General features: G+C 39.1%; 1 protein-coding gene across 1 annotated transcript in view; it reads right to left on the bottom strand.

Annotated features, from left to right (window-relative positions):
- Positions 1–20,378, bottom strand: part of DMGDH (dimethylglycine dehydrogenase) — a 46,039-nt gene extending 25,661 nt beyond the window's left edge. The window contains exons 1-7 of the mRNA XM_075019528.1: positions 20,257–20,378; positions 18,306–18,471; positions 11,152–11,250; positions 9,696–9,860; positions 9,035–9,239; positions 2,982–3,230; positions 1,567–1,765 (exon numbers count right to left, since the gene is read on the bottom strand). Of these exons, the coding sequence (XP_074875629.1) occupies positions 1,567–1,765; positions 2,982–3,230; positions 9,035–9,239; positions 9,696–9,860; positions 11,152–11,250; positions 18,306–18,471; positions 20,257–20,378 (1,205 nt within the window). The remainder of the gene's footprint in view (positions 1–1,566; positions 1,766–2,981; positions 3,231–9,034; positions 9,240–9,695; positions 9,861–11,151; positions 11,251–18,305; positions 18,472–20,256) is intronic.
- Between the last annotated feature and the right edge of the window lie 162 nt (positions 20,379–20,540).

The following is a 20,540-nucleotide window of genomic DNA, read 5'->3' as shown; positions in this document are numbered from 1 at the left end:
ACAAGCTCTGCTAACTATACTTGCTAACTTCTTTGCGCATTAAAATGCCTAGCAAGCTGCTAACTTTAGATAATAAAAATCCTCTAAACTAACAGCACTAAGTCCTCTGTCACAATGTCCCTACCAGTTGACTATGAGATAAGGATTTGCCAATGCACACAAAAAATTACAACAGTGACCCACAAGCATAGAACGGAGAGTCAAAAGTCCCTGAAAAGCAGAAAAAGCAATCCAATGACAGCAACATAATTGCGACCTGTGTCTAAACATTTAGAGATTAGTCATATTCCTGAAATCAGTTGTTTAAAGAAACTTAAACATATAACACTGGTCTTCAGTTTTTCCTATATGGAACTTTGATGCTACTCCCACTGACACCAGTGAAGGAATACAGGCTCCAAAGCTGGGCAGCAGAGTAATGAACTTAAACAGTCTTTTTGGTGAACAAGGACTAGGCAAACCACTTTTGTAACTAAGTTTTGCAAATATTACTAAAAGATAATATATTTTTTTTTTTAAATCCAAGCAGCAAAGGTGAATACCTTTCACAATGAATCATTGCAAAATTACCAAACCTTTTTATTTTGAGGACCTCGGAAAGCACGTTAGTGATATTGCCTTATCTTATGATCTGAGGGTTTGTTTGGTTTGGATTGAAAGAAAACTGCAAAAAGCTGAGCTGGATTTTGAACAGCAAATTAGGCAATTGGAAAAACAATGTAAACAGAATGTGTTCAATAACATGTGCCTGGAATTGTATTCAGTTCATTCTATCCATCTTGAATAAATTGTCAAACTAAGACAATTAAAAAGAAATCAGTAAGAGTTTTACCACTGACTTCAGTGCAGCCAGAGTATATAAGATGTAAATCACACTCAGAGAAAATACCATAACGGGCAGGAGAATGACACCAATAAAACCGTCATTCCTGTTGTCACACTGCCCTCTTCATTTGCTTTCCTCTAACACCCAGCAATGTAATTTTTCAGCTCAACCTTCAACAGTCAGAACCATTACTGTGTTTGTACCCCTAGAGCAGCCAGTCACCCAGTATGTCAGCAAAGTCTTCTGCTTAGCATGCCTTCAACTCTTCACCTAGAAGCTAATACTTCATTTTGAAAGTTCTCCCTGTACGACTCATTCTTGTCCAACTTCAGTGACACCCATTTCTGTGTATGCCAAAAAACTGTTGAACACAATGTAATTCAAAGCAATACATAAAATGAACTGGAAAGTGTATTGTAAAACCCAGCACTTTCATGACTCTAACTTGCTGCAGACAGTACCATGTACTACCCATTTCTTGCTTCATAAACTGTCTCGAATATTGCCCTCCAGAATAAGAGGAGGAAACAAACTAAAAAACAGTGAGAGTTATGAAGAAGAAGTAAGAGAGAAGGATTATTTTCTGTTATGTGGGTAGTGGTAATTAAGACTATTCCCAATTACATTTTACATAAAATATGTGCAAAACAACCCTCAAACCCATAAATATGTGCAAAGCTTGAGCTGACTGCCATTTTAACAGTACGACAGACAAAAGCTGTCACAAAGAATTTACTCACCCGAAACCAATAGCTACCCAGTAATTTCTGACACCCTGATGTGGTCCCACCATAGGAAGAATGTCTGGAGAATAGGTGATAGGACCCGCAATTGTGTTTACGATGTCTGCTTTTTTCAGAACAGGGACCATTTCCATAGCAGCCTCAATATGCTCCATTATTCTGTCTAAATCAGACTCAAAAAGTTCTTTTCCAAAACCTGCACAAATATTTGACTCTTATTATATACTCAATTACACTGAAAATACTTACATTTTCAATACAGTTGTGCCACCTACATATATAAAAGTTATATGGAATTCATCAGTGAGTATGTTCAAGCCTTTGCCATCCTACATGACAAAAATGGCGTGCATAAATCCCTAGTTATCTGCAGGATCAAGTTTATTGTCACTACAGTTATACTGTCCTTTATACATATTTGTTTAACCCTAAGGTCATGCAAAATCAATAATGAAGTAGAAAGGAAGTAGAGAAACACAGGAACTTCCTTCTGTGTTAAATAAGACCCACTTATTTCTCTCAGTATGCCAACAATTTGGGGAGGGGAAGAAAGATATTGCTTGTGTCAGCTTAGTATTTCCATGGTGTTTAGTGAATTCCTGGATATATTTCACTCTTCAGTCTGAACCTTAAGCATTATTGTACATCACTCTGTAGAGGGACTTGACACTACTGGAGACAGTTAAGTTCAGGAAGCTGTGACAGTGCAATCCAAAGCCCAACAATGCTGATTGCTCTTCCTTAGGAAACATGTTGTGTTTTTTTTAAAACAGCAAAACTATTGACTTATTATAACCTTCTGTCTAGAAGTGAATGGAAAGCTGGAGCCTAGATACAACACAGCATTTTATTTTTTTTTTTAATAAGCAGCAGCATGACATAGTTAGGATTTTTTTGTACAAAAATTCTACACAAATCGCTAACCCTCTTGCACTTATATCCATGCACAGCATTTTGTCTAAGATATTCCTTTCCTATACTTGTGTTCCTATTTGACAACCACATTATCTCTGGGGGAACAGCAAAAATCTAGAGCCCCTGTGAGTATGCTGGAAAGAACTGTAGCTTAGAAAAATCCCTATTCAGTTGCAAAAGGCTACATAACACAGATTTGGTGGCTGCATCTAATCACAACACATGGGCATGTGTTCAGAGAGCAGGGTAAGACTATGTTGTAGATGTGCATTTTGTGCCTATTTCAAATAGGCTTTTTCTTATGTTACATTTTTATTTCTATTCACTCATCATTAGAGTTACAACTATTCTTTGAAAAAAAGTTTCTGCATTGCAATAATGCATGGCAAATATTTTCTATTTTCCATCACATAAGGCAGCATGACGGGCTGGGATTTAGACACATTAAAATGTGTACTAGTGCTTATCAAGTTTAAAGATTTAATGTTCTTGATTACCTGGTGGGACTCCATTTGTTACCCATGAGTCCTGCAGCTTCATCTTCTCCTCGTTTTCATATGGACCAAATAAAAGACCATCCCTTTCTTGCCTTAGATAATATGATCCTTCTAAGTCACGAATCACCGGCAATTCTGTTTTTAGGGCTTTCACTTCAGGAATAGTTGATGTCACAACATACTGATGATGAACAGGTATGAGAGGGTGCTGCAGGCCAATCATCTTACCTATGTCACGGGCCCAGAAGCCTAGAGAAGACAAAAAAAAACCAAAACAGAAATATTCGAACACTAATTTCAGTGAATGGAAAATAACAGTAAAACATTTGCAGGAAGCACTGAGCTTTATGGAATGTGACAAAGAAATTTTTTTCCATAATTTTAATTTTTAAAGTTTTTTTCATATTATGCAGCATAATTTCCCCTCCATAATTCCATGCCCTTGTTCCTAATTATATGTCCATAGGTTATTCTAGTATACAGATATTAAAAAAATATAATTAGTAAAATATAGATCAGGCTTCTAAAAGTTCAGAAGATAATTTAATTAACAGTCCCACAAACCCCATGGCTTATTTCAGTAAAGTAGGTCTGCAATGCAGTCCTAACAAAGTTAGAGACACTTAAAAATCAGAATAAATTAGCTCACACCACAGATATTAACCTAGCCTCTTACTATCAACCAAATGAGCTAATATGCTTTCCCAAGACAGTACTCAAGTCCTAATGCCCCAATCGAGCAAGGCAGTTATTTCAGCCAGCTAACTTCAAGAATTTAAGTTCCTCTCCTCTTTCACACACACCATGTGACTCATATTAATTATGTCTTTCACATAGCAATCAATTTATTATGATGTTCATATTGGTGAGTAGTCGGTGTGCTCTCCCATAGTTGTCCAATTAGAAGTTCTGATACAGACTATTACCAGAAAACGCAAGTAACAATTTCCCTGCCTCTAAAGGCTGCTCAAACTCCTTCATGTATACTACTAGGCATAAGTTAAAAGAAGACCTAATTCTTCTCTGTTAAAGTTAACCTGGTAAGACACATTCACTTAGTGAGGTACCAGTGTCAAAGTCTAGGAGTGGAAGCCACTTAACTGCCAAACTTATTAGTTTAGGCTCTACATCATGGCTCACATCTGCTGTGAGGTTGGAACACACAGACCTGGAATCAGACAGATAAAATTGACTGGGATGGCAGCTGCTCTAAGCAGCTTGGAATATCCCTCAGTCCCACTCTCCTGACTCTGGATCAGGGAGCAGAGGTCTCAGACGTGGGAATGAAGGGGGAAAATCTAATGAAGCAGGAGTGTCAGGGGAGTCTGGGAGTGAGGGTTGGGGGAAGGCAAAATGGGAGAGGAGGAAGACACACCAGGGCCTTCCAAATAGAAGGCTGTGTGCCATATGGCACCCAGGGAAAGAAGGCGGGTCAGCTTGGTTCCTGTGTAACCAGCTGACTCCAAACTGTTCATGAAAAGTATCTCCAGCAAGATTGGCTACCTAACGTAGCTGCTCCTTCCCCTGAGACTTACACTCATGTTGCCCAGCTTAACATAGAACTTTTCTTCCTTTTTGCTGCCTACTTGTCTTACCCAAATGCTCCTACCTCTTTCTTCAATTCCATGCTCTCCAAGATCTGGTCAAAATTTAGCTCTCAGGGCCCTGAGGGCACTAACAGGCATTCATGATCCTGAACAGCCTCACCTGGGACTTCCACCCACAGCCCTGCCCACAGGCCCAGGAGCCCCATTTCAGGTCAGCGCAGGGCCTTCAAACCTGCCTGAGCTGGATTGATTGTAGGTGTGCCTGTTTACAGCTCTGTCACAACCATGCCTGTGCCTGGCCATGGACCGCATTGATCCAAACCCTGATCCGTGGACTAATTCCCAGATTGACCTCAGGCCAGTCTTGTCTGTCTGGTCCTGCCTGTTGATCAGTGGGCAGTATCTGACCCTGGTTACCATCACAAGACCTCTTCCTGACCTGTGGATCGACTTCCTGGCTTGGCCTCAGCCTGGCTTCGTCACTGTGCGTCTGCCTGTGCCTCAAGCCGCAAGCCTGTCTGGAGACCTGGACAGTGGTTCTGGGCCTGCCCTGCTCCCTCCCTTGTGGCCTGCAGGACGGAGCCCTCGCTCAAGCCTTGGCTCCTGCCCTGCCAGCCTTTTTACCAAGCTTGGCTCCCTGTCCTGTGGGGAGCAGGTGGCGTGCGCTGCTTGCTGACACTGACTTGGGAATACATCTTCTCACCTCTGGCATGGCCTAAAGCCAGGGCAATTAGGAAAGTAGAGTTGGGCTGTGCTGGCCTTCTGCCATTCCCCCACACCAGGAGGGCTGTCAGTCTCTTAATACTACCAACCAGCCTTAGGCTCTAACACCCACAGTTTTTAAAAATGCAGATTTTCTGAGGAAAATGTTTTCTTCTAAAAAAAAGTCACACGATAAGTGCTTATTTGATTGCACAGAATAACAACAGCTGACATTCACTAAATGATAAATATTGCAGTTTCTTTGTTTAAAGTTTTTGAACCATGTGCAAAAGCTATTACAAACACAAAAATGGCAAAAGGAAGAATATGTTCTCTGATACAAAATTCTAATTGGAAGCAGATGTCATGTCCTATCACACATCATAGACATAAAAGAAGGAATGAATTGTATCTCTAGGACATTTGTGAAGATTAAATTGTAGAGATTGCAAATATCTGATGCTGAAACATTTAGTGGTGGTTTTACTTCGCATATCTGCTGAACTATGTAATCTATCTCTTGTTTTTAAAAAAGAAAATCTTCCATCACTGCCTATAATGGTTGTATATAGAGTATGTACATGCCTGCCAGTGTGTGCTTATATACATGCACATACTGTATATATAAACTAAATTAACTATTTTTGCAGACTTTAATCAAACATTCCATTATAAATAGGCTGCAAATCACTTCAGCAGGCTCAGTACCAGTTAGTTCATGTCAGGGATTATTTATTAGGCATCTGCTTTCTTCCCAAATGGAAAGCTCACATAAGGAACAGCTAAAGATTGGTTGAAACTAGTTTGTTCCAGTTCTACAGCAGATGTCAGTTGGGGGACAAGGGGGAAAGAGAATGTGGAGAGCCTTCTGATATATTTTCCTCTGATCATATTGCAACATGAGCCTAAAATATGAGCTCTCAATTATACTAGTCATGATCTGTAGTGGAATGAGGCAAGGCTGAGAAGAAGAATGAATGTTAGCTGAGAGAACATTTATAAGAGATATGTGTTTTACAGTATTGATTTCACATCCTTAGCCAGAATGTTAAGCAGTATGTGCTTCAAACGTTCATTTTGGCTGAACAGTTAACTACACAAGAGAATTGACTAAATATATTGTTGGTTTAATAATTTATTAAATAATTTAAAAAGACTTATGAAAATTTCACAAGGGTGCATTCTAATTTTTGCAAATAAACTTTGAAAAGCATTTTATAGAAAACTGCCTAATGTCAACTTGATACATAAGCCAAAGAAAGATAACAACACTACAAACACATAAGGAAATTACTACATCTGTGATACTTCATCCATATGATGCAAAGCCAATAGTTAGGAATAATGAGTGCATAGAAGTTTGCGGCCTAAATAAGAAGCCTGATTGCCAAAAGGGCTGCCTTTCCATTCCATAATCTTGGACCACTCCCAGACCAATATAACCATACTGTGTAACAAATGACATAAGAATCCTATTAGTAAGAAAGCTTGTGATTTTGTAACTGAATGCTGTCCCATAATTCATGCCTGAAAGCCATGAACTCACAGTCCAAAGTCAATCAAATATTGATGCCTCTCATCTTCTAAGGGCTTGACTTTGTGGTCTAAGTAAATTCTTTTAATTTGGTTTCCCTGTTTGTGTGGTTGTTTGCTTTCTAAAAAACATACTCTTTCTCTCCAAAATGTCATTATGTGGCACTCATTAGCATGCTTAAAACCTTAAGGTGAACTTTTTCAGATCCCTGCTATTTTAGCTAGGCTCATCACAATAACAGGTTATCACCTATGTATGGAAGGCATATGATAAGAAAGCATACTTTTCAATGGGTTTGCCAGTTAGTCTTTACTGAAAGTTTGGAATGATCTAACACAGGACTGTCTACATCCCAGACACTGAAAGAAAGGTCACCCAGTAAAGCTCAACCTCTTAGAGTTCAGCCCCTTTTACTCCATTCCCTCCAAATTTCTCTCTATCCCAATCTTCTCTCTTCCCCATCCCTGTTGGTCCCTTACTTGCTCTTCTTTCCTGCTGTCTCAAACTTTTGAGTCCTTACTCAAAAGGTCCTTACATCCTTCTTCAGCTGTTTTGTCTCCGTGTGGAAGTCAGTCTCTCATTTGACAAATCCTGTCCTACCTACTCCCATAGAATCATAGAATCAGTTAGGCTGGAAAAGACCTTTAAGATCATTGAGTCCAACCATCCATTATCTCTGCCAGTCTTTCATGCTCAGACAGCTCAGGCAGCTTCAGTTTTCCAGTCTCAGTTTCACACACAATGATTCCTCAAGTATCCTTCCTCATCTTTTTGTCTGAAAAGCTCCAGCTCCCATTCCCTTAATGAAATGTTAGATCCCTTTCCACTATCCTTCTCTGTGGTGTCATCCCCACTGTTGCCATGTTCACAGTCCCTTCCTGGTTTGAGCAAGTCCTCTAGCACCACGTAAGTGTTCCACTTGCTGCCAGTGCTCCCAACCCCCCTGAGGAACCTTTCCCAAGCATTTCACTGTCCCAGTCTAGTCCCCTTCCAGTCCAACTAGCTCATAATTCCAATTGTCAGCCATGGTTATTCTACCCACCAAGAAGAGTCCCTGTTTCACTGAACTTCTTCATTTTATCTGCTTTGCACTAGAAATAGATGCTTTTTTCTTTTCCACCGCACAGATGTAGAAAGGAATTTTAAAGATATATCCTTGCTTTCAATTCACTTGTCCCATCTGAGCAAGAAGAGAAGGTCCTCTTGAGCCATCACAGCTTCCTACTGAAGCCTGATTTTCCACTGAGATGGGATGTATGAAAGACTCATGCCCTAAAAATGCAGACATGACTCAGTTTGAGACAGACAGAGTCTGCAAAAATTTCATCCACATGGTAAATATTCAGCGTGTTTTCAAACAACTGAAAACTGAAAGTCTTCTACTAGGAAGTAGAAGACGCGTTTCATATAGGAGGTGCCAACAGTTTCACCAATAATATATTTTTCTATAACTTGTATAAAGCAGCATAAAAATAAGTGAAATTTAGATTGAATACAGGTTTTTAGACCTATCAACTTGTTTAGGAAAACAAACACAAATCCAAGGGACTCTTGGCCAAAAGCTCTTTGAAGCAGAAACATCAGTTTGGTTTCTTTAACACAATGAAGAATAAAAATTGCATATGTAAATACAAGCGCCTTTGAGTTAGGTAATTTTTATTACATGAAAAAATGTATTGTTAAGCCAAGTGCATGTTTAAAATACTACTCAAAGGGCAACAAAAATCTTCTGTTTCAAGGATATGTGGATAGAGTTAAATCTTAGAGAAAGATAATACTGAAATAGGCAGGGTTATCTTACTTGCTGCAAATCCTCAGTCTCTTTGAAAAAACAGTGAAGACATTTCTACTTCATTTGTACATCCCATCTCCCTTTCTAAGTAGCTTTCATAAGATTTTAGAGGACAATATGCATAGACAGTAGCCTCTCTTCTACTCATCTCAGAACTAACTGTAGATGAGTAAAGGTCTCTCCTACATATGCCCTAGTTCTTCTGCTACTAAAATTTAACAAGACAGTCTGACTAGTAACTGCTGGAGACAAACCAGAAAGAACTATTTTTAATGCCTAGTCAAGGACAATTAACATAAGAGCTAAATTTTCACAACACTGTAAAGTAATATGTGCAAAGTGCATTTTACCACAAACCAGGTGAATGTTCAAAAACACGTATTACTTATTCCTGTAATCCACACAATTCAGTACAGATGCTCCATGTCAGCTAGTTTGTAAATCTGAAGAGTATACAAATGCTTATGTTAAATCCTACCTGCAGTATTCACAATTCTCTTTGCTCGAATTATTCCAAGTGGAGTTTCAACTTCCCATGTCCCATCTGATCGGGAGTTCAGATTAGTCACTTGGACGGGGTAATTTAATTGGGCACTGTATTTTCTGGCTCCTGCAGCCAAGGCCATAGTGAGAGAATAGGGATCAATATGACCATCTCCAGGGTTATACAGACCAGCTAAAACCTAAGTGGAGTCAAAATACCACAAAATGAAAGAAAACAAAATTTATCAAAATTAACTAATTTTTTAAAAACCACTTTATTTCTTGAATTCAGTAAAACTTAAGGAGTCAAATCACAACAAATTTTCAAAACATAATAATAATATCAAGGCTACAGCTATCCAACTTAACAATGGTCTAAGGAAGTAAAATTGCTCAGTTCTCCCATGCAATCAAAGGTTGCGATGCTTTAATATTATAATATTTATATATATTATAATTAATACTATGCACACTGGCATATAGTATGCACTAAAATGCATGTGAGTGATTTTAGTTTATTATGCAACTTTTTTTCACTGAAAACCAAGAATTTCTAGTACAATTTGTATAAAGGAAACAGACCTTATGTCTACATATCTGATAGACCACTATTTAATTGCAATGGAAGTTATTTCTCATAAAATTAGGTTCTTTACCGTATCCATGTTCAATAAGGGAAATAGCTCTTGTACTTTCTCAGGCGTGATCAGATACTGCTCTGTTGGGTGCCAACCAGCACGAGTCATTTGGTATTTGAACTCATCCACCCTAGTAGGAGTTGAAGCAATTCTGATGCTGCCAGGCTGATGAAACCCCACAGCCTAAAACAAAGAGCAGAAGTGAATTACTGAAAGAACCTTTACTTTTCTCCATAAATGAATGTTCCTATGCTATGGGAAGTCTACAGGAATTTTTTAACTAACATGACTGAAAAAAGATTCAAATAAGTTAGGCGCCCTTGAAGGAACAGGACTTAGATGTAAACTCCTAGAGAAAATAAAATTTTAAAAAAATTTATCAAATTAACTTCCTAGGTTAATACATACTATCCTCAAAACAGTTGTAAAAAGCTTTTATTGAATGTCATGATAATATTATTTTTATTAAGATTTGATTTATATTTGAATTTATGCACTCATACACTTTCACATATAGAATCAGGTGAATCTCAAAAATAAATATATAATACTTTATATAAAAGTCTATCACCTGCATAATTTTCTATTGATATACTGCCGAATATATTTAACTTACTAAGCATCTTTATTGACACAATGAATAACCACCCGCCTTTTTTTGCCTTTTTAATAAAGAAATCCTTATATAGCTGGACACTGAATGCTCACTTTCTGGTATGCACTATTTATTTCACCTTTTCTGTGTTACCTCACAGGATTTTAATATGGCTGAATAAGTCTTTTAGTGGAACTCACAAGGATAATCTGCTGTAGTATCTTATCTGGCTGAGCAGTAGAAAGAAGAAAAAAACATTTTATTACAATTATCAAGTTTGTAAACTAGTACAGTGAGGATCACGCGATTTCTGCTGCAGCGTGAAGCAAGCATGAGCTTAGTAAACGAAATCTATATGGCTGAGTGATGCTGGATAAAAAAAGATGACTCCTGTGTTGCTCTGCATACCCATTCCTTAAGTCACTAAATAAAAACACATCTCTGAAAGGGATGGGAAGAATTGCAGCAATCTTCTCAAGATCAGAGAGCATCATATCATATGATTTTTTAAGTGGACATGTTTAAAGCAGGAATGTATCATAATCAATCCGTTCATTCCAGATCCTTGATGCTATTTTAACTCCTATACCAAGCTAACATTGCAGGCTCTCAGTCTGCTGAGCCTCTGAGATGTTTTATGAAAACCATTTTCTTAAACTTTAGAGGCATCCAGGAAACCATCTAAAATATTTAGTAACTAAGCACCAGACTATATCATAGGTATGCAGGCAGGAGAATATATTTCAATAAAAAGGGAGCCTTATGATGGTCATGAACACACACACACACATACAACTTGTCAACTCCAAATTTTTCTGTAAGACCATTAGTAAGGTTAGTATTGATCTGAATTAATACTTTAAAGGTTAAGGAGATTACCTGTCCAGTCTCTTCTTCCAGCTTTTCATAGAGTTTGATGCTGTAAGAATGGATTTTCTTCAGGTTTATTCCAGGATGAAAATAAGTAGTTAAACCAGCCTCAAATAAGAAATAGGAACAACAACATAGAGATATGATTAGAAATGCAGTGCCTTCTTTCCCTCCTTCCAACTGTCATTCAAAAAGGATCTGTCAAGATACTGTAAAGAAAAGCAACACATGGATAGAGCCAACTGCTACAAAAATAAAAATAAAATCCTTTCCCTACTTATGGCATTCTTTTTTTCTGCACACATGTTTTTCCACCTGCCTTTTCTCATCAAATTTTTCAACCCATGATACTGCTGCAGTTGTTTGCTCCTATCGTTTCCTTTCTTCCTTAAATTATTCAGTTGTCTGTTTCAAATCTTTTCGAAAAGACACACAACTTCATTCCTGATCAACTAAATCAAATGATTAACTATAAATGTCCTGTAGTAGGATCTTTTCCTTCTTGCAAAAGGAGATGGGGGAGAAACCAAACCTTCACAAAGACCAGATCTTAATAAGAGTTACTAATTCCATGGGGTATGAACAGCAGGGTGGTGGAAGTCAATATTCTTCTATTCTCAACAGTTGTCTCATGTGGCAGTTAAAGAGCAATTGCTATATTTCAGAAGTAGGTTAAGAAATTACTACATGTATTTTGCACATCATTTTATCAGGTCTGACTTTAGAAAGCTGTCAAGCCCTTTTGGGTTCATGCAAAGGTAAAATCAAGACATTACTACAGCCTGTTCTATATTTAAGGAAGCTGTTTACCTGCCTACAATAGAGACAGCTGCATCAATCTAATAACATTCATAACTGCAGACATTTAGCACTTTAAAAAAGCAGAATTAAAGCACTACTGAAGTTAAGCATATGTCTTTATATCTCCTGAGTTTGACATCTCACTAATCCTCCATATAAGACAACAGAAATGCAAAATTACCTTAGGTTTTCAATATAAGTAACTACACTGATTTAAATACTTTACATATATATTGTGCGTATTTTGCTAAGTAAAATAGAACTTATTCATAGATTAAGGTTGCTTCACTTAAGGGAGCTAGATACCAGAGTCCACCTTTGAGTTCACTGCCATTCTGAGAAAAAAACAGCAGGAAATATAAAGGTGAAAATTAACACATATAGTAGAGTTTTGATATTTTCCTTCTAAGATGCCTAGTATGCATATACATTAACTAGTCTTGATTTTAACTTGCCAGCTCTGTTCTGTACTACATATTTTAAGGCTTTAACTTGTAAACCTAGTGGAATAAGTGTATACATATGAATAATAAAAGCAAGATTTAGTGGCCTTTAAAGATGTATTTTAATTCAAATTAATTTAATTATGCTAAAAACCTATTAAACATTACACTTCTCTATAATTAATAGCAACATATATTGCATGAATTAGATCACACATCCTCATTTTTTTAAACCATTGCCTCTTCTGACCCATCTTTCTTGGTGCAGCTTCACATTTAAGACTGGATCTTTTTCTTCAGAAACAATTAGCTTCAAATTGCTCTTAGCAAATGGCTTACACTCAGATACCATTTCCATCAAAAAACATAAATCATACTGACTGACTGAGATAACAGGTACTCAGTATCTTCAGAGCAAGAGTATGATAACTCTCTAGCATTACTAATTGTATTGTCTTTACACTAGCCATGGTGTTGAAAGTTTTTCCTACCTTTCTTTGTGAGGATTTTATATTTCTGATATCTTAAAGTTTATATATGGTATCATAGTGTACCACATGACTGAAATGCCAAAATAAACCTATGGAAAAAAGTGCAAAATTAATCATTTACCAGTATTATATTTTTCAGTTGTGCCTGTATTTTATTCATAAATTTGGCTCTATTTCCCTATGTTTGGTATTGTACATTACCTTAACAATCTGCGTTTAAAAAGTGATCACACAAATCTGTGGGAGGGAGATAAATCTACTAAAGGCCCCATTAAGCACAAAGAAGACATGTTGGATTCAGAAAGTTCGTGGGCCAAATTAATAGTCTGGAAAAATACTGCTTGTCCTTTTCTTATTATCAGATCTTCATTATACTGGACACTGCTGGAGACTAGATATTTGACTAATGCATTTTTTATCTCATTTGATACATGTGCTTTTATGTTGTTGTGAACATATTTAATTTAATTGCCTCAAACTAAAACCCAGGGCTGTTTCACTGCACAATTTGTAATTAAAACTTGTTTTTTTCTTAAAAAATTATACCTAAGGGACTTTTTTCTGTGTATACAGAACAAAGAATTAAATTAGGCTTTGAAATGTTTACATTTTTGTAGCCATGTATAATAACCTGTGTAATTAATTTACTTGTACCTGCAAATTTTGTCATCTGATATTATTTTTACTGTCTTCTTTTATTTTTGGAAACATTTTCTGGTGTTCTGTTGTTTTTCCAAATGTAGTAATGTATTTTCCAGATGTAGGAAAATTCCATTTTAGTGGTCACTGTTAGTAAAGTCATTTTGAACCAAATGAACCACAAGTCACTGCTAAGTTAGCTATAAAACCATAGATATTCAAGAGCATTTAATGGCAGGAATTAAATCAAAACTTCTCTGACATTTTTAAGTGAAGAAAAGAATTGTAAACGCATTTGATGCTTTTTGGCTTCAGATAATGAATGTTTCTGATTTCAGGAGTGCACCTAAGAGACAACTATAACCTGACTGGATTATATAAAAATTAGGATCATAGAATCATAAAATAATGACAATAAAACAAACAGATTGAATGGGACCTCAGGAGTTCCTTATCCAATGTCATACCCAAAGAAGGGTCAGCTACAAGATCAGACCAGGTTGCTCAAGATTTTCTCCAGCCTGGTCTTGAAAATCTCCAAGGACAAAGACTGCACTACTTCCCTGGTCAAGTGTGGAACTTTGCATTTGTCCTTGTTAAATTTCATAAAGTTCCTGTCCTTCCATCCTTCCAGCCTGTCTAGGTCCCTCAGCGTGACAGCCCTGCCCTTGAGTGCATTGACTGGTCCTCCCAGTTTGGTGTCAGCTGCGACCTTGATGAGCATGTACTTCATCACCTACTCCAGATCACTGATAAAGATATTAAACAGGATGGGTCCCAGGACAGACCCCTGCAACTCTCTGCTTATTTCCAAGCTTTGGGTAGATTATGACCCATTAACCACTACCCTCTGAGCCCAACCATCCAAACAGTCTTTTAACTGTCTAGTTGTCCAGCCATACAGACCATAACATCTTCAGCTGAATACATGAACATTATGGGAGACAGTGTCTAAAGTCTTGCTAAAACCTTGTCTACAAACTGGGTCATTTTATCATAGAAGGCAATCAGGTTTGGTCAGACATGATTTACACTTGGCAAATCTGTGCTGCCTGTCCCCAGTCACGTTTTTCCTCCTTTATGGGGCCAGATCTGAGACTTGCTCCATGATTTTCCCAAGAACCAAAGTATGACTAGCTGGCTTATAGCTCCTCTGTTTGTCCCTTCGGCTTTTTGTAAAGATGCATACATATGCCCTTCTCCAAATGTTGGACACTTCCACTGATCTCCACAGTCTTTCAAAGGTAATACATCTGTGGCCTTGCAATGCCATCAGCAGCATTCTTGGATACAGCTCATCTGGTCCAATATGTATGCATGAGTCAAGTTCTTCCAGTAATCCCTGCTTGATCCTCATCCAGTGCTGGTATTCCTCTTCTCCTTGAACCCTGCCCAGAGCACAGAGGCCTGAGAAACCTTGTCAGTGAAAATTCAGGCAAAGAAGGCATTGAGTACTTCAGCCTTATCAGTGTACACTGTGACTAAATCACCCACCTCATTCAGCAACAGTCCCGCATTTTCCTTGTTCAGCCTCTTACTACTAATGCAGCAGTAGAACCTCTTCTTGTTGCCTTTAATGTTCCTTACAAGCCTTAACACTAGTTGAGCTTTGGCCTTCCTGACACCCTCTTCACATGCCAAGGCAATTTTTCTAAATTGCCCCTTTGCGGCCTTTTACTGCTTCTACCTTCCATATATTGTGTTTTTGCTCTGGAACTCAGTCACAAGCTCCCTATCTGGCCCAGCTGGCATCCCAATGTGTCTACTTGTTTTCCTCAGTTTCAGGGTGAACCACTCTTGTGTTTGAAGGAGATTTGCTCTAGGTTTTGCTCTATTTTTGTAAGACAGAGATTTAGTTATTGTAGGGGAACATCTGTAGGTGAACATGAACAAAGAATGACCAATTTCCTATGACAATTGACACAGAGATTTTAAAGCATTTTTATAGTTCAAAGTTTTATATGTTGAAGTGTTTGTGTATCAGTTTTGTTCTATTCCAGTCTGTTTCAGATTTTATACTAATGCCATTATTAAATTAGCATTCTGGAGGAAAATGGTATTAACACTGTTATACCCTATATTCTCTCTTCTTGCAAATTTGACCAAGTTGTAATAAGTTTTTATTTGTCTTGTGCTGTGCTGTCAGCAGCAAAATCAACTGCATGTTGCAAGAAAAGGTATCACATAACAGAATGATATGTTAAACATTTTCTTAGAAAACACCTTTTTAAAAAGTAACAACACAAAAAATCTATTTGCTGAGTGATTTATATCTGTCTTGTTCAGTCCCTAGGGCTTCAGTGAGATTGCAAATGATCTGACCTGCAGAATAGTACAACTTCAAGAGTTCTTCAAGCCTAAGCCTTGACCTAATTTACACACGTAAAATAACCACTACTTTGTCATGGTTAGATAGGTATAAAAATGAGCAGCACTTGCTCTGGTAGTTACATCTTCTTATTACCAGTAATACAAAAATGTGCACACTTTCTGTGCTGTTTTAGTAACACACATGAAAGTCAGCCAAATTTATCTCAGACCTGAGAAGTGGAAGAAAGTTTTGGCAGCAACACTAGCAAGAATATGATCTATATGAAATGTGATCCTGAGCTCTGGCAGGACTTACTGGACTGTGAAAGAGGGAAAATGTGGTATAGTACAGCAACATCTGAACCAGACTTCGAACATTTGTGGCTGCAGGCGGTATACTACGTGCCATTTCATGTGCTGTGTGTGTAATTTTCATCTGTATCTAGTACTGTACCACTGTGAGAAAACCACTAATAAACGCACAGTACCTACTATAACAAAGAACCCACAGTCACAGTTTTGATCTTTCTCATCATCTGAAACAGACTTATCATTAACTTTTTCATCTTCAGGCACAGCACTCTAATATCGAGTTCAATGAAGAGATAGTATACTGTGTAGTTTACCTAACAGCTATCCATTTTAACTTGTTCCATAACTAGGTGTCTTGCTGTGTTAATCGCATCAAATTTTGTTGCAAGAGGTGCCACAAGGCAGCCCTCCCAGTAGTGGTAGTGCAGGCATTTTCTCTGCTGGGCTCCGTGTCCCTCCCTACCTTTGAAACAGAGTTCCTCACTCAGTGCTCCCTTGCTGCATTCACTGAGAAGTGAGGGCAAAAATACTGAAGGAGAGGTTGCTTTTACATAGCTATGAGCAATAAGCTACAGTGAGCGAGTATAACAAGAACAAAGGAAACATTTAGTAACAACACCCCATTTATGATCTTGGTTTCTTAATCACTTCTTAATTAGGTGATTTTCATTATTTTTTGCACATATATTGTTCTGTATATGCATTGGGTAAATAGAATTCAGTCTGTGCCTCACTCATGCACTTAAGGCAAAGTATTTCTTTGAGCATTTCATAGTTATGATTCAATACACAAGATGCATGATCTGACACTATGCGTGGTGTTGCTCTTTTCGCTGAACTGCATCAGCTGCAGTATGACTCTAAAACAGACGTAATTACTGAATTTTGTTTTTCCTAACTCCATACAGTGTGTTTTCTTTTGCTTTGTTTGTTGAAAAGCAAGTAAAATGAAGTATAAACCTACTTATACGTTTCAGGCAGTGATTTTTTTAAATTTCATTTTTGAACTACTGTTCTCTCACAAGGCCCCAAACACACAAAACATCTGCACTGAGATGAAGTATTTCAAACTTCAGACTTCGTCCCCAGGGAGAAGTATGAGAATGCAAATCAAATATAATCCGAGTCATCCTCCTTAACTTGTTCCTGAAAGGCATTCAGATACTATAGTTACAAGTATTGCATAAATGCTCTATTGTATTAACAGAGTAGTTCTAGAGACAGCACACTGTTGGGTTTTTACTGTTTTGTATTACTATATGCAGGGGTAACATTCTCCCAGTCTCAGCTAAGCGTAGATGGAAATGAATGGAAAAAGCATCTATTATTGTGGCAAGCTTTATTTCATTTCATTACACTACCTATTCCTGACATTGACATAGAAAATACGTAATTACATACATGCATGTTGTGCACCAGTATGTCCATGTAGTTAGCATTATTACAGGAGGTGTCCCCACCCTGCCACTATTACATGTATGTCTTTTTAGTTCTTTTCCTTAGAGTACAGACAAACATTCAGCCTTAAAAAAACCCCACAGTGTACAGTTGTTAGCTTTGCTCCTCCAAGATTTTGTGTAAAGTCAGCAGTGGCAAGAAAGAAAGCTCTTGTCTCTAATAAAAACCAGTTTCTGGGACTGTGATATTCTCTGAGAACTGGGCACTGATGCTGCTTCTTGACCACCTCTTTTTCACGATGGCACATACATAAAAAATAATTACACATACAATAATGCCAGATTTCACATTTCTAGTTTATGCATGCCAGTGCAACCACTTCCAATGATAAAGACTGCAGTATAAATTAGATTACCTTAGAAATAAAACCTTAAATTTAAAAAGTCCAAGTTAAATCAAAGTTTAAAGTCTAAATCCAGTTAACTGCCAAAAATGTACAATAATACTAACAGTTACCTTCCAGTGATTTCAAAATGCAGTATTTGTCTCAATTTTTACAAATGAGAAAAGTGTACTATGGACAGGTGAACCAACCTGTCAAAACTCATACAGCCAATCTATAAAAAACTCAGTGCTAAAGTTTGTATCTATAAAATAACCGAGATAGTTAATCTCTGGAAAGCCAGGGGATATAAAGGTAATGAAACTTCCACCACCATAAGATACACAAACTGCTGTTAACCTGAGAGATTAACAAAACATTTCTTACTGCATGCCAAGTAGATCCTGCAGTGAGCTCAGATTTTTCTAGCAGAACAACATCCTTCAAGCCAGCCTTAGCCAAGTGATAGGCTAGACTCACACCAACGCAACCACCTCCGATGATCACTGTGTCTGCTCTATCTTTCCCTAAGGAAGGTGATGGTGTTTGTTTCCTGGGGAAAAAAAGTATCACAGTTACAAAAAGACAATTGCACATCTGTCCATCTCTTTTGTTTACTACTCCAATCATAATATAACTGGGTGCCTGCTTGGGAGTCTAGACACACCTGACTTAAAACCTAACCTGTCCACTCTTCTTTTAAAGTAAATGCTCTTAAAGGGTTATATACATAGAAAGTAGTAATACAAAAAAAAAAAAAACCAAAACCAAAGCTAGTATAGCTTCCACTCACAACATAAAATCTTTGTTATTTGTTCAACATACCCTTATACGTAGACCCTATTTCTCAATAAGAAACTGTACCCCTGAAATGACAGTCTCAAAGCCTGGCTTTTCGAAAGTGCTATAGTATACGCAACACAAAGACAAAGTCTTCAAAAAATGTCTGCTTAGTAAGGCTCCTAGATACATTTCTAAAGCCAATGTCAGCAGACTACATCTGTGTATGTGTTCATGAACAATGAAACAATATCTATTTTCATGTTCTGTCTATTTTGACATGTTCTACTTTGCTGAAGTCAAAACATTATAGAAAGAGGTTTTTGTCAATGGCTCACACCTGCTACTATATCACACTGGATTTTCACAACCACTTTAAGCCAGCATAAACCAGCCCAGCTGCCATAGGCAGCCCCGTTCTCCTCTGTCTCATCTGATCCTCCTCTCGACTGCCCCATCCACTGACAGCCAAGCAGCAAGCCAGATCCGGGAATTTATCCCAAATCAAAAAAAAAAAAAGCCATTTTTCTGGATATGAGACAAGGTAGGAACTCTTAGTACAGTAGCAGTAGGGACTACTGTGAAACCACAGTATCTCTCCCTTCAGGACAGTTAATCAATACTCAGTTTTACCTCCCGCCTCCTTGTACATTTGCTTTTGCAACTTCTCTGGCAAAAGGCTTTCTAATGTGTAACTAGCCTTCCACCCATCCTCCACTCAGAAATCAAAGCTATTAGTTGTATTATGAATGGAGGTCTTATAAAATAATATGACATTTTAAATGGAAATGCAGGAGGAAAATGCACCATGCCTATTCACTATGTGGCAATGAATGAAAAGTAAAATAAATGGGAACGTTGGACACCACAGGTTTTCTGTATTTGGTGCACCACACACTTGCATGTGCTCTTTTTTGAGATTACATATTAATTTTTGCAAGTTAACAGTAAGCTGTTTAACAGCCAGATGTCAGACAGTTACGCCAGCTCCTCCACTGAATTTTGAGGCACGTGGTCATCAAGGTCAAGCGTAGAGGCTTTTCTTAGGCTTCTTTCATGCCATGATCCTGAGATGTACTCACCTGACCTTCAGCTCCTTTCAAACCTTTTCTTTCAAACCCAGGAGCCTGGTAAGAATCCGGGGGGTACCTTCCCGGTGAACCGCACGGTTCACCCAGGTGTTTGCTCGTGCCGTGTGAAACAGGCCATTTTTGGCTCGTCGATGAGGCCCAGAAGACAACAGGAGGGATCTCTCCACGCCGGGCCAGCTGGGTCTGCTCTTTGACGCAGAAATGCGAGGCGCAGGGGGGGGAAGATGCGCCTCCTGCCCACAGGGACAGGCCCGGTGACCCCGACCGGCAGCTGGCGGAGCACCGCAGGCCGGCAGAAGGAGCCCGCTCCCCTCACCACCGTCCCCTCACCGCCCCCGCCAGGCACCTTTTTACCCTCGGGGGCCGCGCCTCGAGGCGGTGCGGAGGCCACGCGCCGGCGGCCGCGACCGTTAACGGCTCCTTCTGCCCGCGCCTCCCCACCGCCCCCCGCCCCGGCCCGCACTCACCGCCCCTGGGCGCCCGCGCCGCCGCCGAGGGGCCGCAGGGCAGCCGCGGCGAGGGGGTCGGGCCGGCCGCCGCGGCGGGGGGGCCGCAGCCGCCGCAGGGCTCCCCGCAGCACCCCGCTCATCCCGCACGCAGCCCGCCGGCAGCAGGGATGGAGAGCGCTGGCTGGCTCCGCGCCTCTCCCGACGCCGTCCCGTACCCGGCGCCGCCGAGGCCAGCCCTCGCGGAGGAGGGCGCCGGCCCGCCCCTTGGCTGAGCGGGCAGCCCGGGGGGGGGCAACCGGGCG

Source organism: Buteo buteo, chromosome Z (genome assembly GCF_964188355.1).
Source record: "Buteo buteo chromosome Z, bButBut1.hap1.1, whole genome shotgun sequence".
NCBI lineage: Eukaryota > Metazoa > Chordata > Aves > Accipitriformes > Accipitridae > Buteo > Buteo buteo.
Note: the sequence above shows the minus strand (reverse complement) of the source record. Positions and strands in the feature narration are given on the sequence as shown.